The sequence below is a fragment of the Hoplias malabaricus genome, chromosome 17, assembly GCF_029633855.1.
Source record: "Hoplias malabaricus isolate fHopMal1 chromosome 17, fHopMal1.hap1, whole genome shotgun sequence".
Classification (NCBI taxonomy): domain Eukaryota; kingdom Metazoa; phylum Chordata; class Actinopteri; order Characiformes; family Erythrinidae; genus Hoplias; species Hoplias malabaricus.
The window spans coordinates 12,414,565-12,438,683 of NC_089816.1; the positions used below are offsets into that span (position 1 = coordinate 12,414,565).

General features: G+C 38.2%; 3 protein-coding genes across 3 annotated transcripts; 2 read left to right on the forward strand and 1 right to left on the reverse strand.

The window, feature by feature from the left end:
- Positions 1-1,107: 1,107 nt before the first annotated feature.
- On the forward strand, positions 1,108-4,734 carry isg20 (interferon stimulated exonuclease gene). The gene is made up of 4 exons (XM_066649599.1): positions 1,108-1,154; positions 1,954-2,655; positions 3,470-3,667; positions 3,790-4,734. Exons 2-4 carry the CDS (start codon positions 1,978-1,980, stop codon positions 3,985-3,987), a joined length of 1,074 nt encoding a protein of 357 aa, XP_066505696.1. The 5' UTR covers positions 1,108-1,154; positions 1,954-1,977; the 3' UTR covers positions 3,988-4,734.
- A 1,787-nt stretch (positions 4,735-6,521) lies between these two features.
- On the forward strand, positions 6,522-10,463 carry rlbp1b (retinaldehyde binding protein 1b). The gene is made up of 8 exons (XM_066648464.1): positions 6,522-6,597; positions 7,372-7,484; positions 8,005-8,133; positions 8,827-9,031; positions 9,199-9,377; positions 9,642-9,800; positions 10,124-10,234; positions 10,335-10,463. The coding sequence occupies exons 2-8, from the start codon at positions 7,473-7,475 to the stop codon at positions 10,461-10,463; spliced, it is 924 nt and encodes a 307-aa protein (XP_066504561.1). The 5' UTR covers positions 6,522-6,597; positions 7,372-7,472.
- Positions 10,464-12,442: 1,979 nt separating this feature from the next.
- On the reverse strand, positions 12,443-23,873 carry abhd2b (abhydrolase domain containing 2, acylglycerol lipase b). The gene is made up of 11 exons (XM_066649439.1): positions 23,718-23,873; positions 23,369-23,439; positions 22,634-22,845; positions 21,195-21,370; positions 19,497-19,664; positions 18,991-19,174; positions 18,389-18,481; positions 18,189-18,290; positions 17,828-17,897; positions 17,628-17,712; positions 12,443-14,783 (listed from the first exon to the last, which is right to left on the reverse strand). Exons 2-11 carry the CDS (start codon positions 23,405-23,407, stop codon positions 14,581-14,583), a joined length of 1,332 nt encoding a protein of 443 aa, XP_066505536.1. The 5' UTR covers positions 23,408-23,439; positions 23,718-23,873; the 3' UTR covers positions 12,443-14,580.
- Positions 23,874-24,119: the final 246 nt, after the last annotated feature.

A 24,119-nucleotide genomic window follows, 5' to 3' on the forward strand; every position in this document is an offset into this window, starting at 1 on the left:
AGCAGGAATCGAACCCACAACTTCTAGGATCCTGGAGCTGTGTGACTGCGACACCACCGTGCTGCCATTATTATTATTATTATTATTATATATAAATAATAATAATAATATTATAACAATAACAATAACAATATTATTATTAACAATAGTTTCCAGATAAATAATAATAATAATAATAATAATAATAATAATAATTCATTCATTCATTCATTATCTGTAACCGCTTACGCAGTTCAGGGTCGCGGTGGGTCCAGAGCCTACCTGGAATCATTGGGCGCAAGGCGGGAATACACCCTGGAGGGGGCTATTATTATTATTATTATTATTATTAATATTATTATTATTATTATTATCATTATTATTATTATTATACATTCGTATTTAACTTGAAAAACAATAACCTGACAAGCCATATTGGTCCACCCCTTCATTCTGTGGCTCTGTCTGAGAAAGTAACTGAGCGCTAGATGCAGAAAACTTGACAATGCGGACTGCTCCCTCTGCTGGAATTCCTCAGTAACTTACCAGTAAATCTGCTATACTTCTCTACTAAATGAATTACATTCTTTTACTTAGACTACATTGTTTTTTATTAAGCTGGGTTTCTCCAAATTGTTCAATGTTTTTTAAAAAAGGAAAGGACCTGGTGATTGTTGTTTCTGAGTAAATCGGCTCTGTATTGGTCCTGACCAATCAACATATACAGAACAACAGATAGAACAGGGCCTGTAATTGTAAAACTACAAAGTGCTCCCGTATGTTCAGTGTAGCTGAGAGAATGGACAATGAGTGCAGAAACAAGTAGGTGGTCATACTGTTATGCCTGAATGTATACAGCCAATATTACATTACATTTAAATCTATTAGGGGTCGCAGTTTAAGCAGCACACGCCCTGTGTAACTGGTAACGGGACACACTCCTTCCAAGGTAAATTGCCTTTTTCAAACTCGAAACAGCCCATGTTTGGCGCATTTAATGATGATTGGTGCAAAATGACGCCGGTAACAGCCAATCAGAGCTCGCTGTGGTCACAATGACACGCAGAGCCACGGTGACGTATAGCGGAATCGACCAATCACGCTAGAGAACGGAGAGCCTTGCCTGGACTTGTTCCTCCGTGCTCCGGAGCCGGGCTCACGTGGCTGTGGAGAAGGTGAGTTATATCTGTGAATATTAACAATAACAGTCGATATTGTGCCATATGTGTAATGACTTTTGTTTTTCAAATGGTTGCGTGTGTTTTGGGACACCGTCCACAAACTAGATCCGTATTTCTTTTTTAAATTGCTAACAAAAGCGGGGCAGTCGGCCATTATTGCCAGTGTATACATTTCCCCCTTAGATTATTGTTCTTGCTGTTTACAGTATTTCGGACCTATGTATAAAAAGTGTTATTGAGTGTTTAAATCGTATATCATCGTAAATCGTAAATCATAACGATACAACAGCTAGCATCTCATGTTTCTTTTGGCCCAGTGTTGCGCCACGTGAAAAGCTAACCTTAGCTAGCATACATTGCTAACTTCACTGTCCACTAAATCCTTTTTGAATAATCAAAAAGTACATAATACATTTAATTCTTAAAATATATGCCGTACATAATTTGCTACAAGATTTTGTTCTTCATTTAGTAATCACATTACTAATTTTAAGGTATTTTACTAAATATTTATAACCATAAGCAAACAAGACCTAAGCATTTTAGGCAAGGTAAAATTAGGGAACATAATAAAATCTCTGATCTGAGAATGTATAACATTACACGATTGCAAGTGTAATTAAAGGCAAAGTTTGTTTGTTATTAAATTGCTATATGTCAGGTCATGTGCCTCTGGTCTGACCAGATTCATAGCTCTGCCTCAGCCTTTCAGCCTTGTGCAAATATACTATATTATGGTGTAGTAAATCCTTAATTACAGTCCCCATGATAATGCTTCATGTGTTTGTTCCAGATGTAAATAGACATCCTGAATGAAATGTCTACTCCTGGCCCACTCAGTAATGTTGGGGCTTCCCAGAGTATTTGGGGACCCCTCAACTTGGAATCAACTCTTCTTTCTTCTGTAAAAGCGAAAAGATGTACACGAAGAAAACTGAGAGAAACAGAGAACAAAAAGGAAACCCGAGTTATTCATTGCCAAGAAATGTGCTGTAAACTTGAAAAATCCAAGAAAAGAAAGTCCAGTGAGTTCCTGGAAGAACAGGCCAGTGGAGTCAGATCCTTGCATTCCGATGATACTGGCAGCGACTTTGGAGCACCACTGGACAGCACAAAACCTGCCCAACCTGTGAAGGCCAAAAGGGCCAAAGTATCTACACTTCCAGTCAAATCTGCTGCTTCACTCCATCACAGCTGGGAAGTTGACAGTGGCTTTTCTTCAGAGTCCAGCCCTCCCACAAGTGGCCGGAGTTCTCCTTGTATTGGAATGAACCCCTCAATGCTGGTGGCTATGGACTGTGAAATGGTGGGGACCGGCCCAAATGGACATTGTAGTGAATTAGCCCGATGCAGTATATTAAATTATTCTGGAACAGTAATTTATGATAAATATATACTGCCTCGTCAACCTGTTACAGACTATAGGACAAGATGGAGTGGCATCACAAAGGAGCATTTAAAACAGGCATTGCCTTTTAAGGATGCAAGGAATGAGGTATGATATCCCATTCAACACAGTGTTCATTCATTCGTTCATTCATTATCTGTAACGCTTATCCAGTTCAGGGTCACGGTGGGTCCAGATCCTACGTGGAATCATTGGGCGCAAGGCAGGAATACACCCTGGAGGGGGTTCCAGTCCTTCATAGGGCAACACACATACACAAATTCACTCACACCTACAGCCACTTTTGAGTCACCAATCCACCTACCAGTGTGTGTTTTGGGACTATGGGAGGAAACCGGAGCACCCGGAGGAAACCCACGCGGACACAGGGAGAACACACCACACTCCTCACAGACAGTCACCCGGAGGAAACCCATGCGGACACAGGGAGAACACACCACACTCCTCACAGACAGTCACCCGGAGCGGGACTCAAACCTACAACCTCCAGGTCCCTGGAGCTGTGTGACTGCCATGCTGTCCTTCAATAGAGTGTTTTTTTTTCCCTGTTATTTAATGACTAGCAGTTTTCATCAGTTAAATAAAACAATGTTCTTTACTCAATAAAATTCTGTAAATGTGTGATAGGATTACAGAGTAAAGTATGTTTTAAAGAGAACATGGATTATGTTGTATTGCCATGTGCATATGAGTACCAATGTTGATATTTTCTATTTGTCGTCTTATTGCTTTTATAAATAGTGTAACTATATTGATTACATGTCAATATGACTGCTAACATTGTAGCTGTCCATTTGGTGTTACACAAGGATTAACTTAATGGTATGACTAAAGTTTTCTGGTGGGACAGGGAGTGTGGTTGTTCATTCATTCATGTATTTATTTCTCCCTCCCTCCCCAGATTCTTCACATTCTTAAAGGGAAAGTAATAGTAGGCCATGCCTTACATAATGATTTTAAGGTCTTGGGCATCAGTGTACAACGTGAAATGACTAGGGATACTGCCTCCATGCATCTACTGCAACAGCTGTATGGTACTCCTAAACAACGTATCTCGCTGAAGAAGTTGTCCAAGAAGCTGCTTAGTAGGAACATACAGGTATGGTCATTTAGTAAAAACAAAACTTGTTTCTTATGCATTTAATAAAAGCAACTTTAAACTAGCCTTAATCTATTATTGACTAGCTGCCTTTAATAACTTGTGATTTCTATCCTATTCAGGTTAGTAGAGCTGGTCACTGCTCTATTGAAGATGCTCTTGCTGCTCTGGACCTCTACAAGCTTGTAGAAGAACAGTGGGAAAAGTCTCTCCAGATTTACACGCAGAGCTCATATTTCATCCCAGAGCCCACGTCATCACTGGAACACTACATGGAGGACCAGTATTGGCCAGAAAATATGACTGACTGCAACCAATAATTTACATTTAGGCTTATGGTGCTTAAGGGGGAACAATTCTGCCACTGCCGTAGTCATATATTTCTACAGATAAATTAAATAAATGTGTTATGTACCGAAATATTTACAGCAGGTTTTAACATAACATGCGCAGTCGTTTGCTAATCATCAAGACCACCTCTTCACTTTTTTGCAAGCCTACTTGACACCTGTTTTGTGAAATGCATTTTAAAAATCATTCACATAAATACCTGTCATTCCAGTGGCAAGGTGAGGAAGATATTTATTTAGATTTGGAAATCACTTGCCAGTACCAAAATCTGTTAATCAAGAGAGGGTCTGAAATGCTGCTGAGCAGAAAAAAATACAATTAGTCTTGTGGTGAATGTCATGAACAATGGTGTTTTATAAAGCTGATTACTTGAACTGTACAAGTACGTTAACGTTAAAGTGATAATGTACATGGGTTGATCAATTAAGAATTCTGTACACCAAGCCACTTTATAAGGCCTGTATTAAATATAAAGCCTATATTTATTACAACTGTTGGAAGCCAGTGCAGAAATATTCTTAAGAATTATTAGAACAAAACTAATCTACATGTGTTCTGTTCTGGATATACCTCATTTATATATGCAAGGTTTCAATGATAAGCAGTTTATTAAATGTTGCCTATTTGTCAATTAAAAGTTGTGGAAGAAAAGGCATTGTCTTGTTTTAAATGAAGTAAACACTGGGGAAAATGTAGCTTCGTATTAATGTTGGTTCACATGCTTCAAAGAATTAAAGGATATTGAGTGGTTTTTATATAAACATAAGTATTTTCTTATACCCTAAAATCCCATAAGCCTGCAAAATTAGCCTCACCGTGTCAAAAGAGGCCACAGAACTTTTTTTGTATTTAGTTCTTTGTCACTCTGAGTGGTTAGGTGTGGGTTATTTGTCAATTGTAGTTTTTTTTTGCACAATATCAATTAAGATTCAATGTAGTTCTGTTAGTAGAGGCCGATGCTGATGATGCTGGTGTTACAAGTTATAAATATTGCTCATTTCTACATACATGTGGCATGGTATCATATAACAGTATAAACCATAAATTTAACTAAAAGTGCATTTTTTTTCATTGTAATCTGTTCATTTCCTACGTCTTAATTTTGTACCGATTCAGTTTGGAAGTACAACTGAAATATTACTGAGAGCTGGAAACCCTTAAAGGGTTTTACCAGCACTAGAATTTCAGCCCATCACCTGTAGGTTTTGTGACATGCTTCTAATTGCTGAGGTACAAAAACAACTTGATGTACTCTTACATATCTGCTGATTTAACATTCCTTGGTTTAAAATATTGAGATGATACATTGCAGTGACTTGCTATCAGCACACAAAAAGTAGTTTTCAGTGAACTGCCTTAGTTGGCAGTTTAATTTTAAACTGATGCTTTTACGTTGTTGTCCTTTGGTACTTTTGAAGATGAAGAGCTTTCTGCTTGTGTGTAAAGTGTCAGCAGTGGTCAAAGACTTGACTGGGGCCAAAGTTTCCTGCACAAATTCACAGAACAGAGGCCAGCATTGTCCTGCCCTAGGCACACAGACCCCCTCTTTGATTGTTTAAATCCTGATTTAGGGGATTACTGCCCTGTTCCATATTTCGTCAGAGGCAAACGTTCTATGGTGACGTACTAGGGAATGAGGAAGGAGTGAAATGTGTATTTTTGGTTACTCGACACTTCTCTAATGGGAGGTCAAACTTCCACTGAGACCAGAATTTCAGCATATATCTTTATGTGGTCATGTTATTTAAAAGTGTAGTGGTGTAATTTCATTTAGTTTTCCTTAATTTATATCATGTATTATGACTACATGTGATAAAATGGTTTAACAGGCTAACAAGCTATAATCAAATGAGCCTTTTTATCTCAGTGAAATGACTAGAAAATGAGCTAAAAATCTAAAGTCTTCTGTATTCCTTATAGAACTGGAACATCTTAATATATCTATTAACATAGGAATTTAAATGTTTTAATATACAATGATCAATCATAGCTTTATGACTACCTCCTTGTTTCTACATTTACTGTTTATTCTCTGTGTTCCACTGATCCTACAGCAGCACGTTGTAGTTGTATAATTACAGACTATAGTACATTTGTATAATATATTTTCCCCCTTTCACCTACACTGGGCCCAAAAATAATAAAATATTTCCATATTTTAATATTTTGCCATTTGCAGCTTTAATGAAGTGCTTTGAGTTGCTCCAAATAATAAAATAATAATAAGCTAATTATGGTTCACAAAAAAACCCAAAGATTTGGGCTATTAATAACATTTTTTTTTTTTTTACTTGCTTAAATCCTTCATCATCGTTATCATCATTAACTTGTTCTTTGGACTAGTGATAGTTCACATAAGGGTCACATGACCAAAGCATATTTATGGAAAACGATTGGTCAATATTCTCATTCCTCTTTCTTCCGATTATTTTTGCACTGATTAATGTTAAATCTGCTCTGTGTAATCCTGTGTGACGGTGTTAATCCAGAGGGAGGGAAGCCACTACAAATGATTGAAGAGGGCAACTCCACACCACAGTTCTAGTGACGGACCCCTCAGCTACAGACCACTGAGTCAGGTAAGTCATGATCAGCTTGGCCTGGGTAAACCTCTTCTCCTTCTTGTGGTTCTCAGTAATCACTATCAGGTTTAGGTGCTGAGGAGAACCTTCAAGTGCTTAGTTTCTAAAATGGCTATATTATCTGGATTTTACCACAGTATCGGAGTGTTATTGATTGAAGCAAAGATGCAGCTGCTTGGAGTCACTTATGAGCCATTTCTGCATTAATAATGTAAACAAAGTCAGATAAGCTGAAGATTATGTTTCTCCATTTTTGAAATTGCTTGGAAAACGAATTGTGTTTGAACAGACAGAGCTCTAAATCACTTTTAAAATGATTTCTCAACAATTCTACAGGAACCTAAAGAATCAGAATTGTTTACAGTGCTGGTTAAACAAACAAGACATTAAATATTTCTGACTCAAACATTTTACATTTTTTCTAAAGATTTCAAAATGAAATGTATTGTTTAAAAAATAATTAAGTGGATGCAGGTGTTGAAGAACAGTCCTCAAAGAAATCTTACTATCAACATTAGATATACCTTAGATATTGGATGGGAAACAAAATAGTTATAGACATTGCAACCCCTGGTTCCTATTGCTACCACTGGATAGACATCTGATTTGGTAAATTTGTGCATTTCAGGACAAACTTCTCTGCATTTATGAGGGACATATTTGGGGGGAAATATGGTGTAATACTTCTTTAAGAATTCAAAAAGACCTCCTTCTAGCACATTTTGATTAGGAAAACTTTGATCGTGTAGTGCAAACCATTTTCCTCAACAGGATCAATAGCAGCATTCTCTGAGTGCTTTTCTGGAGCTCTCAGCTGGTGATAAATTCCCTCTGTTTCATTTTCCTGAAGTCTACACTAACTACCTGAAGCCATGGCTGTGGTGGTGAGTACCTCAGAGTCTTTAAATTGTTAGTGTATAACTTAACATTTTATTAATTGTACAGTGCTGCATGGTTGGTATTAAAATAACTAAAATGACCATGACAAATGTTACCACATTTTCCTTTGTGTGTTGTTTCATTTCATTGAAATCAACAGAACGTAGTTATTTATGTATAGATATATTTGTAGTCACAAGAATGTTATGTGATTCCATTGTACTCTGATTCCTCCAGACCTGCGCTCACTTGGAAAGCATAGTCAGCAAACTTTCTCAGAACAAGGCATTACTCAGTACAGGCCAGAGGTTTCTGTCTTTAGCATTTAATCTGAGACAAAGGTTTTCTTTTTTTCTCTCTTTTTTTTTAAACCAGGCTTTACTCAAGTCATGTGAGGCAGCTTAGCATTTACTTACACAAGGCCCCTTTGAGTTGGCCTGCCTCAGGAGGGCCAAGAGTAGTGGATTACTGTGTTTCAAACAGCTGATTCAGGGTCATTCTGATAACACAGTGGTCTGTCCACAGAGTGGAACCTACCGAGTGGTGTCAGAGGAGGAACAGGCCCTCAGGGCCAAGCTAGAGCATCTCACCATCAAAGACCATGGACCAGTGTTTGGACCTTGTCCTAAACTACCTGACCACACCATTCAGAAGGTGTGCTTACAAACACAAAAAGGACACTATGGCTATAACAACCTATCCTGAGGCTACACAGAAAACACTCATAACCACATATATGTTTACAAGGCAATGATAGTTATCATTCAATTTTTACTTTACCGTATTTTTTCATGGTTTTGTAACTAGGATCTTGTGCAGCACACATATAAAAAGAAAGGAAAAATCAAATGATTCCACAAATGAAAATGACCTTGATAACTACACACAATATCTTCCCATGTATTATGGATTTAAATTCATTCATTCATAGTCTGTAAGCGCTTATATCATTCAGGTTTGCAGTTGGTCCAGAGCTTACACAGAATCACTGGGCGTGAACACACCCAGGAGGGGGCTGCAGTCCTTCGCAGGGCAACACGCACTCACACATATGGACACGTTTGAGTTGCCAATCCACCCGCCAATGTGTGTTTTTGGACGGTGGGAGGGAACCCACGCAGACACAGGGAGAACACAATAATTTCTTCACAGACAATCACCCAGAGTGGGACTCGAATCCACAACCTCCAGGTCCCTGGAGCTGTGTGACTGTGACTACTGAATACAAAGTTATAGAATGTGTTTCCACTATGATATCAACATTACTTCAAAACTTATCTAAAAACTATATAAAAGCATTTTAAAACTATATCTGGGTTTCATTGCGATATCTGCTGGTCGTTGTAGGCTAAAGATGAGCTAAATGAGACTGAAGAGAAAAAAGTATCAGCAGTGAAAGAGCTGAGGGGAATCATAAAGGAAAAAGCAGCGAGTGGAGATGACCTGGCTAAGGGCGTGCAGGACACTTTTGGTGAAAAACCTGACTCTGTACTTGTGAGGTTCATTCGGGCCAGAAAATACGATGTGTACAGGGCCTTTGATCTCATGAAGGGTGAGTGGATAATAAGAGCTTCTTTTTTCTTCACAAAAACAAATCGATGCCCTGTTAATATACATAATTTTGTGTTTAGTCTTTCTCGGTACTTGTCAACTAGTAATGATGTAGTAAAAGCATACACTGCTTATGTAGTTTTTAAAGTTTCTGCATGCACTCCCAAGGTTATGTGCGCTTCAGACGAGATTATCCTGAACTGTTTGAGAATCTGACACCAGAGGCTGTACGCAGCACTATTGAAGCTGGGTATCCAGGAATTCTCTCCAGCAGAGACAAATATGGCCGTGTGGTGCTGCTCTTCAATATTGAGAACTGGGACTATGAAGAAATCACCTTCGATGAGGTGAGGGGAAAAACTTTAAAGCATAATAATTGAAAATTATAGTCCTAAGAAATTAACAAAAATGATTTATTCACAGGAATTCAAATCTGCTTCAGTTTCTTCATTAGAGCAGTGCTTTGTATCAGAGACACTGTATGTCCTTAATCTTGCTCTTTCTCCTCTTTTCACCACATTGTTTGTTTATTGTTAATCTGTAAATTCTTTCACATACCTTTGTTTCTGTGAGTACAGTTTGATTTGTTTCTGTAACACAATTTGTTACAGATCCTCAGGGCCTACTGTGTGATCCTAGAGAAGCTTCTGGAGAATGAGGAGACTCAGATTAATGGCTTCTGTATTATTGAGAATTTTAAGGGCTTCACCATGCAGCAGGCCTCTGCAATCAAGCCCACAGAGCTGAAGAAAATGGTAGACATGTTACAGGTAATGTTCTATATATATATATATATATAAAGAAGTTCCAGCAGGTGTAAACTGTGGGCTTTTTATTCAGTATATCATTAATTTACAAGGTATCAGGAAACTAACATATAAGAGGTGTACTTTAGAGAGTCAATGTTTAAGAATTTACATTCAAGCTCTTGCAGTGTTACGGTTTAAAAAGTCTAGATACGTTTAACAACATAAGCTCACGTTTATGATACATATTGCTCTGACATCATGTAGTATTTGAAAAATATTTGAAGCTCTAACATTTAAGAAATAGGAAAATCATTATGCTAATTTAATATATGTTCCTTTGGCAGGACTCTTTCCCTGCTCGTTTTAAAGCTGTGCATTTTATCCACCAACCCTGGTACTTCACCACCACTTACAATGTTGTCAAGCCCTTGATGAAGAGTAAACTCCTAGAGAGGGTGAGCTAACAGCACCATTGTTGGATACCACTTATCAATTGCATTAAGCTGAGAAAAGAATCTAGTTTGGGTTTTAACATCTTGCTTTTTTTGCATGAAGGTTTTTGTCCACGGAGATGATATGGAGAGCTACTACAGTGTATTTGATCCTGAAATCCTGCCATTAGAGTTTGATGGAAAGGGCTCTAAATACGATGGCAAAGAAATCGCAGTGAAACTTTTTGACTGACGAATATGTTATCCATTTTAATGTAGCTCTTTATGTAATCTGAATAATGTGTGTCAGGGCACATTGGAACACTGGTTAAAATTTATAATATTTTGAGCAATGTGAACTTTATCGCAATTAGTGCATGTCTCTAGGTGTACCCAATACATTTATGAAAAATAATACCTGTTATACAAGATATTAAAAATGGTTATGTTTTCTTGCATTGTTTTTCAAGTGTTTCATGAGCTTTCTTCTGAGCTTTTGAAGCCCAACAGTGTTTAAGTCCCAGTGCTTAAAGTTTGTCACCCATCCAAATGTGCATCTGTTCCTTAATTTGAAATATAACAAATATCTGAAATGTTAACCCTTAATGATATGTACAATAAAATCTATATAAAGATGCATGCCCCGAGCCATTTCTCATTTAAAAACTACAGTGTCAATGAAACATTTGAGCACTGTCTACTTAAAACAATTTTTTTTTTACTTTTAATGTACTTTTCACATTAAAATTATATATATATATATATATATATATATATATATATATATATATATATATATATCTCCATAATTATTGGCACCCTTAGTTAAAATGTGTTAAAAGCCTTAAAATTAATTAAATTTTTTATTGCAGAAGCATAATCTCATTCTAAAGATTTTTTGAAAAAAGTAACCTTCAACTCAAGTGAAAATAAACAATTATTTCCTATAAAATGACACAATTATTGGCACCCTAAACAATTTCTTAGAAATAAATGTATTTGAACCATTTATGTCATTTCTACTGTAGTGTATAAAGTGGATCAAAGTATCTAGGAACCTTTAATTAGTAATTCATCACCTGTTTTCCTGGGGTATACATATGCCGTTACACAGAGGCCTATTTCTCTTACTCACTCTTGAACATGGGAAAGACAAGAGAATACACTATTCAAGTAAAGCAGATGTGTGTCAACCTTCATAAATCAGGCAATGGCTACAAGAAAATAGCCACTCGCCTGCAGATGAACTTATCTACAGTCAGAGCAATCATCAAAATTTCAAAACATCTGGAACTGTGATAAACTGTGACAAAGCCTGGAAGAGGATGCACGTGTATCTCACACCATGCACATTGAGAACGATGGAAAGAGAAGTAAAAATTTATCCAAAGCTCACTGTAAGAGAATTGAATCAAATAGTAGAATCTTGGGGTTACGAGGTTCTTTCAAACCACCATCATGCGCTATCTACATACCAGCAAGCTGTTTGGGAGGCATGCACAGAGAAAGTCTTTTCTGAGTTATACTCATAAGCATAAGAACGGGTGGAGTTTGCCCAGTGGTACTGGGACTTTAACTGGGACCAGATGAGACCAAGATAGAGCTTTTTGTCAACAAACACTCTAAGTGGGTCTGGTGTAACACCAAGGATGGGTACACAGAAAAACACCTCATGCCCACTGTTAAGTACGGGGGAGGATTGTGATGCTGTGGGCCTGTTTCTCCTCCAAAGGACCTGGGAACCTTGTAAGGACACATGGTATCATGAACTCTTTATTGAATCAGAATCTGGTGGCCTCTGCCCAAAAGCTGAAGAAACTGGGTCTTTCAGCAAGATAATCACCCTAAACATGGCCAAATCTACTCAAAAATGGTTCACGAGGCACAGAATCAAGCTCCTCTCAAGGCCATCTCAGTCCCCAGACCTCAACCCATTAGAAAACCTGTGGGGTGAGCTGAAGAGGAGAGTTTATAGGACAAGACCCAGGATGATTTAGAGAGGTTGTGCAAAGAGGAATGGTCGAAGATCTCTCTTTCTGTATTCTCCCATTTTGTGAAGAGTTATAGAAGAAGATTAAGTGCTGTCTTGTTGGCAAAAGGAGTTCTAACAAAAGGGGTGCCAATAATTGTGGCACACATGATTTCATTCAAAAGATTTATTTTTTAATGTGTGATTGGTCCTGTGTTTAGAGTGCACTCGTGGAACTATTGTTGGGACTTGATCTACTGACTTAGTTTCACAGAACAATAAGAGGTTAACAGTTTGAACTTGAAACAGAAAAGCTGTCACTATAATTAGAATAAGATTTGAAAGAGATTGGGAAACACCTTATTACTAAAAGTCTCTAATGAAATCAACTGTACAGTATTAATTACACAGGTCAAACCCAGATCATTTTATTCTGGACCATGGGATTATTGAATTAGTAATGATCTAGATTCAACACTACATGACACGATGGCTAAAAGTGAATTCCACTGATTTTAAAAATTCCAACAAAGCTCTAAGACTGATATATAGCAGTGTTATGACATTACATGATGCATTATAGGGAAATTTGCCAAATGAAATGTCTTTACTGTGAAATTATATGAGTGATTTTACATCTAAGAACAATGATAAATCTGAAAAAGTATATTGTCAGGAAGAATGAAAAACATCTCCCAAAAACACAGAAGAATGAAATTTTTTTCTTAACATTCAATGGAATCAATGTAAAAAGATGTGATTTTATTCCAAATAATTTTGCAGCATTTCTATTGATCCATTCATCATGAAGATTTCCCATAATGCGAAGAACAGCTGTGTTCTAATGATGTGGTAAACTAAAAATCCACTAAAATTGAGATACATGTTTTTAATAGGAAAGCGACTGTATTTAAGTTCATATATATGAACACTGCTATGTCTTACAACTTCTTGTTTGATAATCTCTGCAATGAATGTATTTTTTGTTATATTTTAAACTACATCTCAAAAAGGCAATCAGCACTTTTGTACACATCTCATGTGACATATATGTGTCAAATCTTTTAACAGTATTAATCACTTCAGATGTCTGGTTCCTGTAACCACCACTTTGAAAATCTTTAATTCTGTAGGTTTATCTATAACTGAACATTTCAAATCATGAAAGATTTTATTTACATTTTGACCACTAATCTATGCATTAAACCTCCACACAACATTCACAGCTTTTTTCAACAACACAGCAATACAGGACAAATAAAATGCAAAACAATCGCTACATCAGTGCTTTCTTCACTGTACTATTTGGCCAGTGTAGTTTTCTTCAACCCGTACCTGTTTTTTAAAACAGTTTAAACATGAGAAGTCCTTTTCCCGCCAGGGGGCAACAGTGTCACATATATAGATCTTGAAATAAAGGGCCTTGCACCAAATGACTCAAGATAGGTAAACAAGTACTCTTTTTTTCACCACTGCGTACATTTCTTTACTGGAAACAAATTCCTTCTTTATCCTTGTGAGGATGCAGGGGCCAAATTCCCTTTTGCAGCCATTTGAGTTTCACTCACTGTCAGCATACGATGTACTTGAGTGTTATCAAAACGGAAACAATGTCTTTATGCTGATCTTATACATTTCTTTGTTTTATATCCAGCCAAACTCATATATATAAGTCATATCTAAATAAGTCTATAAATATAAACATTTAAATTTAAGATATGTTTTACTTTCTCTCTTATATTTTAAATCTTTGTCTTTTTTTTTTTTTTTGCTCAATACTTCCACTTTTAGTTCAGATATTAAAAGTGCTCACACATTCACTACTTGCTCCCTACCCAGCAGCTAGCAAAGAGCTTTGGCCTGCAACATTAGCATCTGTGCTTAATACAACAAAATAAACAGAGACTGAGGCAAGGAAACAAATACAAATTCCCATTTTCACCTTTGGAAAACGCACTGCGATTCATTTCCCTATGCACAGTAGAGGCCAGTGTATTTAAAATTCCCATTTTCACATATCCCCCGCCTATAAAAATAAATCATTCTGTGGTCCGCAGTAATCTCCTCACAAAGGGAAATTCAATGCCTTTTTAAAGCATAAGTGGAAATGGTAGAACATATGCCCTTTCGCTGCAGGACACACATTAATCAACTGCTGCATAAAGACCACTTTGAGCCCATACAACTGTACAGACCTCCTTTCATAACCTGCATTATCCTTTACCAAGACTACTGTATATTTTTATTCATTTTGAGGTGAACGATTTGATAATAATGCATCAGCTGTGGTTATAGAGATGCATGTGTAAGACATCCTTTGAGTGGTATACAGTCGGGTAATGCTTCAGGCATTGAATGGTCTTGACATACTCTTTATATTTTAACGGGATACTGTGGAGTGTTAAGCTTTGCCTTTGAGTTCTGTGCAGTCTGTTGCTTGATGGCATTGTGGCTGCTGTTTTTGCCACTGGCAGATAGCATTCGAATAACTGACGATGACTTTATCCATCCAGGTAAGAGGCTGAGGGAAGAGCACAGCACCTTCAAAGAAGCCCAGGTGCCCACCGTGCAGTGTCAGCACGAAGATTACATTCTCTTTTTTTTCTGTGAAGAACAGAAGAAATTCAATGTAAAAAATGAAATAACCTTATATTACACCATGCACAGCACTGCATAATACGTGCAGAGTGACAGTGAATGTGCATCTTCTTTATTAAACATGGTGCTGTGACTGTTATGGCTAGTATTTTTTAAATTTTATATTAGATATACAGTCATATGAAAAAGTTTGAATATTCCTGCTTAAAAGGTTTTGTTTTAAGTTTAAGTTTTGTTTTAAAGGTTTTAAGTAAAAACACTGTCTAAAGAAAACACAGTTCTGTAACTACAATCCATCACTTCTGTGTATTGGCCCAGAGCATGACCCAGAGTTGAAGAAAATTTTATTTACATTTATATTGCCCCCTTCTTACTAAAAAAATATTCCATATTCAATTTTTCATTAATTAATTCATTCAATCTTTGTCTGTAACCGCTTATCCAACTCAGGGTCGAAGTGGGTCCAGGGCCTACCCAGAATCACTGGGCACAAGGCAGGAAGGGGTGCCAGTCTATCACAGGGTGACACACACTCACACCTATGGACACATTTTGGAATAGTCAATCCACCTACCAACATGTGTTTTTGGACCATGGGAAGAAAGCCACACAGACAAAGGGAGAACACACCAACAGACAGTCACCCAGAGCGGGGCTGGAACCCACAACCCCAGGACCCTGGAGCTATGTGACAGCACTACCTGCTGTGCCACCGTGTCACCCTCATGTTGAAATCTCTTGCCTGTAAAGATTGTGTAATTTAACATCTTTTCTACATTTCTCTTATTGACACTCTAAAGTCCAAAGCCCTTTATGTCTTTAATCCTTGTGTCTTGCTCTAAGACAGGAGGTCTTTCAGAATCCTAGACAGTGACCCAACTGAGTGGAAGGTGGCTATATCTTTGTTGAGGTTATCAGAAGGCAGTGTTCTGTTGCTGGTCAGGACAGGACAGGGATTGCCCTGTCTTTCTCAGCTGTCCTTGATATATAAAGGAGGTTAGAGGGATGATGCCACCTGACATGTGATTACAGAGCCATATGGAGCCCCTGCCAAACAGAGCATAGGGACAGAGACGAGAGCTACACTATGACAGCTGGCCCAGAGCTGAAAAACACCAGCTCTGACGCTTCCTGTCATCCCTCACTACTGAGTTTACACCAGGCAGAAGACACAATCCATACGAGACAAAAACGAATGAGGATGAAATGTGACCAGCTGAATCCACTGAGGGATGCAAATCAAAAGGCATGCAGTGAAAAATGAAATGTCGCCTAACTCAGATGTTTTTGATTAAGGCATTCATCTGAAGTTTGATTGGGTGGACATTTACATAATAAGTAATGATAGTAAAAGCCCTCAAAAACTAAATGTAACATCAAATGTTTTAATTAATTTCAGGACGCGTAGGTTCAGGTATTCGTAGGATTCTGCAGGGATATTATTACAATTTCCAAGGAATCCAAAACCCATTCAATGATGCTGAGGTCTGGGCTCACAGGTATCCAGTCCATTCTTCTGAGAACACTAGTTTTTTTTTTACATGCCAATTTTCTTCTATTTTTGCATATTGCTTTTTTCACAGTAATATATGTGTAATTTAGGTATACAAGTGATTTTAGATGTGGGTCTCAACTGGGGCATTGCTTCTTGGCAGCTACACATACTTTTAAGCCCAAGAGCTGGGTTATCTTCTCACCAGGGATGATGGACTGAAACATCTGTGGATTTTTTCAGATCTGTGCCAAAACTGGAGCTTAAGCTTCTCTTGTCTCTCAAAGTTTAAAGCTTAAAATTATATTAATCTGCTTGGGGCACTTCTGGTGACCGGTTGCTCAGTTTATGTACACAAATATACATCAAATGAATCAGACTCTAAGCTAACAGTCTGTGCTGTCAAGAAACAACATACAGCCCCAACAAATTTCCATGAACTGCTGATTATTCTACTTTTTTAGTCTCCCAAACTGTTTAATGGAGCTGTTCTTTTTGTTTGAGGCCAGTGGAAAGATGTATTAACTTATCAACAAGGACTGATTAGCTGAAGCCTGAAGAAGCTTAAAGCCACAGCAGTGAAGGGAAGTGAGTACATGGCTCTGATAAATATTCACACAGGGCCAAATGGATCACATGAACCTTAAATATTCAGCACCAGGGTCTTTAGCACAGAGCTCAAGCAGCACACAGAGTGTGTCTAATGGAGCAAGGAAATAGACTGCCACATTGCTTACTGATGAGCTAACCTGCTGCGCATTAATGCTTTTAATACTGACAGCTCTGACCAAAATAAATATTCTGCTCTTTCAGGATTATTAAACCCCAGTCTGAGAGAGACGCGGTGGAAAAGCTTACCAAAGATAGATTGAAATATACCAGAAAGATACCAGATTGGCCATAACATTATGACCACATTCTTGTGTCTACACTCATTGCCCATACTCTCAACTTCGTTGACCATATAGGAGCACTTTGTAGTTTTATAATTCCTCTTATTTCTAATAAGTATTCGAATTTTCTCATGTACATTTAACTTTATATGTGCACCTTGTAGGTTTACAGTTAGAAATTGTTGCCCACTTGATATTGCAGAATTTATCAATCACATTCTGGAAAAACAGTCACCACTGACCAGGTATTATTTGGATTCCAGGCCTTTTTTAAATGGCAATGACACTATTCATGAAGGGTACAAGATTGTAGACAACTGCAGCATCAGGTAAGCTGCCGCCAGCAACCAACAAAGTGCATCCATATAGTCAGTGATTCAGACAAAATGGCCACAAGTATAGATACAAATAGGAAATCTGACATGCCTAATATTGCCCCAATTCAATGTATATTCTTAGAAATACCTGCTAGTGTTCGAGGTATAGTCAGTAAGGACTCGTGGACTAAAGGGTCATCTGCTGAGTTCACCAGGAGAAGAGGAACATTTACCTGAGTAAGGACAAGAACAAATAACATCACTGCAGTGGTCGTCAATTCTTTTCAGCAAGCCGTTTTTAGTACAACTTTTATAATCTCCTATTAATTCCATTTTAATCTTACTTACATTGTGAATGTAATGTACACAGCTTTCCTTTTCATAATATTCTTTTAATGAATCATGACCATGAAACTTTCTGAGGAAAAACAGATGGACAAAGAGTTGCATACAAAACCTACACACTCTTGGCCACTAAAGGGCATCAGGTCTGCCAATGATATCAGAAGAATTTTGCTTGTTTCTGAATGTATTAGTAGATCAGCCCCTTGCTGTAAAGATAGTAAAGATGTTTCTGTGGATGACTAACTTCAAATATTCTGTACAGCTAAAATTGGCACTAATTATATAACACTTTTTCAGACATAAGGACACAAAAAGTTCCAGTTGTATTTTTAATAACTGAGAGCTGTAGATAAACTGATGATACCTCATAATATTATCATCAATCTGCATCAGAGACGTGGCTGTATACAGGCGACTTAGATCCATGATCTCCATTTTGGTGGACCGTGTGCCAAACAGGCTTCCTCTGTGAAGAAAGGAGTGATATTACTATTATGCATTCTCATGTACCATGTTCACACATTGTGACCGTTAAAAACTAGACATTTTACTATGAACACTAACCTGTGCGACAGGATGATCTTTTTCATGTTGTCTGCCATGAGGAAGTTGTAGAGTCTTCTGCACCGGTCCCACTGCAGAAATGTCTCCTGAGCCCTAAAAACCAAAATAAATACACTGTAGATTCAGTTAAGATCTTTAAACCCAGCTTTATTAATCCGTTATTAATCTTGTTTGGACTTAGCGTATAACCAGTATATTTACAGAAATGACAAATTCGATAAAAATTAAATTTAGCTCCTTTAATATTAACTTCTGTGAGGAGTTGGTGTGTTCTCCCCGTGTCCGCGTGGGTTTCCTCCGGGTACTCCGGTTTCCTCCCACAGTCCAAAAACACACGTTGCAGGTGGATTGGCGACTCGAAAGTGTCCGTAGGTGTGAGTGAATGTGTGTGTGTCTGTGTTGCCCTGTGAAGGACTGGCGTCCCCTCCAGGGTGTATTCCCGCCTTGCGCCCAATGATTCCAGGTAGGCTCTGGACCCCCCGCGACCCTAAATTGGATAAGCGGTTACAGATAATGGATGTATAATATTAACTTCACACTGAGCCACTCTGCTGTTTACTCGCAAAGAAGATATTGTTGTATTCTATAAGATTTGCACTGACCTCAGAGCACTGTAGCCTTGACAGACACTGACGCAGCACAACACTCTGTCCTGATTGGCATGGTTCTCCCCCAAGAATTTACACACAATATTCCCACCTAGACTGAAGCCAACCACTATTAGCTGAGTCTGGTGGAATGTCCGTTTGATGTAGCTCACCATGGCTGAAAACTCCCAGGTGCAACCTGTAATGCAGAATATAATCACTCAGAGAAATGCTAAACTGTAAACGTACAGCAATTAAACAAGGCCCTGTGTTCATCTCAGCTAGATTTTGGAGTTTCTTCTCAACATGATAAACAAGGACATAAAACAGAGACTGCTGGCCTGGTTACCAGAATATTACATCATATGTAGTTACACTCCCTATCCAAACATTTTGGACAGAGATACTGTTTCCCAGGCCAAGACAAAGGCGTTACACTGGTGTAATGATGAAATCATTGTCCATCCTTGCCAAAGATGTTCCTATGGGCAAGCATTACAGGACACAAACACTTGCCTTACCATAAGTGAACATTCGTGGGGAGGTGAGCTCAATGTTTGGAAGAGCTCCCAAATGGTTAAGAACAGCACATCTGTAGCCCTGCTTCTGGGAGTAATCCACAAAGGTGCGAATGTAGTGCTTCTCACTGTGGTTACCGATCCCAGGGCAGATCACCATGGTTATATCATCTGTAAAACAGACACCGCACAGGTATTCTCACACAGTCCACAGCCCTTGATGACCAGGCTCAGGTGGGTTGAAAGCTGTATAAAACAGAATGTGCTCTAGCTGCAGTGTCTGAGAACTATATCAACAACTTTTTGTTACTGGCTGAGAACAGAAGTCTACTGGTTACAACTTAACTGAATGTAGTTTTCACAATGAAAGTGTTTTCACAGTGGTTTGGTGTGAAATGGTTCATTATGGTGCTTTTCCACTGCATGAAACCTACACAACTTGACTCTTTTGATTTTCCACTGGCCAAATGTGGTCCCTGGAACCCTGCTCGTTTATAGTTTCAGCCAAGTCAAGTAGATACTAAATTGTGACGTGTAAACCCTACAGAGTGCTGATTGGCCAAAGAGACCTGTCAATCACTATGAAATGAAGAGCTTCAGCACAAATTCGCTACTTGAAAAATCAGTAGCTTTCACATTTATTTTTTTCCAATTCGCAACTGCAGCTCATAACTTTACCTCGAGGTATTTTGAAGAGGCTTAAACTCTTCTTGGGCAAATAATTGACAAAAATCTCCAGTGAAAGCTGAATGTGCAAAAAAGCAAACTGCTCTGTGAGAAGCAACAACAACATCACGCAAATACACAATGGGTAAAAAGCATCTAACTTTACCACCTGCGTTGTTGTGGTTTTCAAAGCTTTTGGATCCTGTTAGAGGGTTTTGCAGCGTTACCAAATATATTTCATGGGAGAGCCATGCTAATTGAAAAACGACAAGATAAAAAAAAAAACACGTTGGTAGGCTATTTAACAATGTCTGTAGGTGTTAGTGTGTCAGTGACTGTGTAAATGTGTGAGCGACTGTGTGAGTGTGTGGTGCCCTGAGAGAGACTGGTGTCTTGTCTACTACGTTTCTTGTGATTCTGAGTAGTCATGAGACCTACCGCGTATTACCTTACAACACTTTGCCAGCACCTCCCTTTAAACACTGTTCAGACCTGTTATAGACAATCTCTCATGCATTAGGCAGTGTATTTGTAAACACTTCATTTAGTAATTTTCTCTGATGTAGCATTCCAAGGCATTCAACTTTTCAGGCATCTGGCTCCTATTAACACTAAACTTCAGAATACTCTGAATTAATTTATTCACATTTAATTATACAGAAAGTTTAGAAAACCCGTTTTGAACAAATAAATATTTAAGTATGTATATAGACCCACATCTAAAATCACTTGTATACCTAAATTACATATATATTACTGTTAGAGCAGTTAATGAATCATTTGTTTAATTAAAACAGTCCTAGAATTTGAAGGGTTTATTTTAACATTTTAGATTTGAAGTGGTATCTTAAATAACTACATTCTCTGGATTTGAGGAAATATCTAGCTGCACTCTAATACTGATCAAGGTCCCAAGCCAAGGTCTAACTGCCAAACCTTTATTATGAAGTCCTGAATAGTTTGATTCATAATATTTATTATCATTATATTTTTTATGCACAGACTTTTTAAATTCAGAATAAATAACAAACTCACCACTAGTGAGATGGTCACCAAGAGGCTCAAAAAGGTCAAAGGTGGCTGTAGCTCCATCTTGCATGGGGAGATACATCCGGACTCCACATGGATGAGGAGAGCTCACTCTGCCCATCTTTCCATAGAGTGCTGTTTGAAAATGTCCACTCTTACCCCACAATAATGGTGGAATGTATCTGAAAACAGACAGAAGCATGTACAAGGGTTAGACAATGAAACTGAAGGTTTCATGGCTAAATTGGAGCAGTCTGTTGGCCAATTTTCATTAATTGCACATTGCACCAGTAAGACCATGTGCATCCAATGGTTCAAATATTGTGTCCTGAAGGCGGTGCCGTGTATCAAGACGACAATGCACCAATAAACACAGCAAGACTGGTGAAAGATTGGTTTGATGAACATGAAAGTCAAGTTGAACATCTCCCATGGCCTGCACAGTCACCAGATCTAAATATTATTGAGCCACTTTGGGGTGTTTTGGAGGAGCGAGTCAGGAAACGTTTTCCTCCACCAGCATATACCAGACTTGTATATGTCATTCCCAAAACGAACTGATGCTGTATTGGCTGCAAAAGGAGGCCCTACACCATACTAATAAATTATTGTGGTCTAAAACCAGGTGTCCAATCCCTGTAGATGCAGAATATATTAGTGCGCAGGTAATTGTAGTCAAGTGGTTAGAGAGCTAGGCTGAGCTGTATAAATGTCAGGGGTTTGATTTCAGCTGATAGTACGTCCTTGACCTAACCACTTAATCCCACATTGCTTTGGTTGCTCTCATTGCTCTACAAGTTGGTTTGAACAGAAGTGTCCACTAAACGATGTACTGCATACACACTGCTATATATAATAATGTTATATTCTAAATCAGGGGTGCCCTGGAGGGCCAGTATCCAGCAAATTTTGGTTATACCTCTGCTCACACATACCTAAGTCAACTCATCTGTTAATTGCCAGGTTTAAGGGGTGTGTTTTAGCACAGCATTCACCAAATTTTGCTGGATACCGGCCCTCCAGGACTGGAGTTATGCACCCCTGTTCTAAATTATATGTTACACCTCTGTCTGGATGACACACATGGCCTTCATTTAGCTGAAATCACAATAAAAGAGTCTTAAAGAAGCAATCAGTGATTTTGCAACCAGAAAGTAAGACATTCATTTTTTTGACTTATTCAAGCCCAATAAGACAGAGAATCGTATTGCTATGTACTCTCTGAATGAACCAGTTTATGTGTCTAGTTCAAGTTCTTAAACAGGTATGGTCCAGAATGCCTCATGCATCCAGGTAAACAATTGTCAGTGTAATGTCTGTTTCATATTGTGAACAAGAATGACTAAAACTGACTAATTGCTCCTTTAAATCTAAGATTTAGATCAATATTTCAAAGTAAGCACTACCTAAACTATTACAAGTTATCTTATATTTGCAAGACTTACTCTTTACTCAGGATGGAGCAGGACTTAAGCAGGTAGAGGTTAAGGGTTGTGTCCTGGCAGGAGATCTCAGGGGCAGCTGTGGGGCTCTTCAGGTTTAGGAAGCGCACTAATATGTACAGCACAGTAGCCACTGCAGCCAGCTTCATGCCATCAAACATGGCTGGCATTTCAGGGCTGATAGTCTGGGCATCTGTCTCCATGTGGCCACTCATCTGGCAACAATATTTCAAAGTTTATCTCAGTTACTCACTAAATAACAGTTTATTTAGATTATATGATGGAAAACATGATTTCCTTAAATTCAAAAAATAAATAAATAATTTCTGATGTAATATGTAATCAAAGTTTATTATTATTGTTATTGTTTTTTGATGCCATACATCTCCATTTTCAGCCTACAGCAGCTTCTCAGTATGATTGTCCTTACGTCATTTGATGTCATTCTTGATGTCATTTTTCAACAGTTACATCCCAATAGCCAAGAATACAAATATCAAGACTGACTAAAGTACCCGGATTCACCCCAAAAAAAATGAGAATGCAACAGTTTGTGTCTTTTTTTCATATAGATTCTATGTGTTTTAAAGGGTTAGCAACAAAGAGGGGAATTTCTGATATATCAATCCTCACAAATGTTAGATGAGGAGTATTCAGGGAATATGTAATATATTGGCCCTTAAATGAAACAGATATTGAGCTTTTTCTAGATATGTGTTTATACAGGATTGTGAATACCTTTATGACTCTGATCCTTGTAAATATACCCTGGGTCATCCACTTCTGTTCTTGAATAGTAGCCTTGAATCCTAAAAAAAAAGAGTGACCCAGATACTGTAACACTGAAACATATCCTAGGCTACAAGTGTTATGCAAAGCTGACAGCACATCTGCAGCCAGTGTGTAACTGTGCTGCAACAGCGTGTCTGTTTATCTAAGCGTTAAATCATCATTATTAAATTCCATCATTATGATTATAGTAGCCTAGAGACCTCTCTGCTGACATGACACTCAGTAACATCAGTGATATCAGCTCTGAGGTGGTGGGCTGCGCCACAAGCTGTGGAAGTATGAAAACACTACGCACCCTTTCCAGCGTCCACAGTCTCGGACTGACCCCAAAAAGACGCCTTAAATGTCCCCCTTAACGCTTTAACCACAGGATTCCTCTGTTATCTTCACTATAGCAGAACACAAGCTAAACACACGGTGCACCCGCACAGAGCCCCTCTTACACCCAGCAACTGCGCCCACCGTGATGAAGGAAGCTCCATCCGCCCAATTCTATTGGTGCAGAGCCGTCTGACGTGATGGTTTGGGGCGTGTACCATGCCATTGAGCTTTTCCAGCAGCGTCAGACACGAGTCACTAGTCACAGCACACAATAGTTTTCAATAAACAGCCATCAGGAAATATTTCACCCTACACCTGTAATCTACCAAGTTTCTACCTAATCTACCTAGTTCAATTTTAATAACATTGCAAGACT

Bases quoted from the DNA above. Each gene is read 5' to 3' on its own strand.
- isg20 (XM_066649599.1), top strand. From the start codon at position 1,978: ATGTCTACTCCTGGCCCACTCAGTAATGTTGGGGCTTCCCAGAGTATT. The intron at 2,656-3,469 runs GTATGATATCCC...CTCCCTCCCCAG, and splicing joins TTAAGGATGCAAGGAATGAG to ATTCTTCACATTCTTAAAGG. The intron at 3,668-3,789 runs GTATGGTCATTT...TATCCTATTCAG, and splicing joins TGCTTAGTAGGAACATACAG to GTTAGTAGAGCTGGTCACTG.
- rlbp1b (XM_066648464.1), top strand. The intron at 9,032-9,198 runs GTGAGTGGATAA...TGCACTCCCAAG, and splicing joins GGCCTTTGATCTCATGAAGG to GTTATGTGCGCTTCAGACGA. The intron at 9,378-9,641 runs GTGAGGGGAAAA...AATTTGTTACAG, and splicing joins AAGAAATCACCTTCGATGAG to ATCCTCAGGGCCTACTGTGT.
- abhd2b (XM_066649439.1), bottom strand. From the start codon at position 23,407: ATGACCCAGGGTATATTTACAAGGATCAGAGTCATAAAG. The intron at 18,482-18,990 runs GTCAGTGCAAAT...TTTGGTTTTTAG, and splicing joins CAAGGCTACAGTGCTCTGAG to GGCTCAGGAGACATTTCTGC. The intron at 17,898-18,188 runs GTATCATCAGTT...GTTTTTCCTCAG, and splicing joins ATTGATGATAATATTATGAG to AAAGTTTCATGGTCATGATT.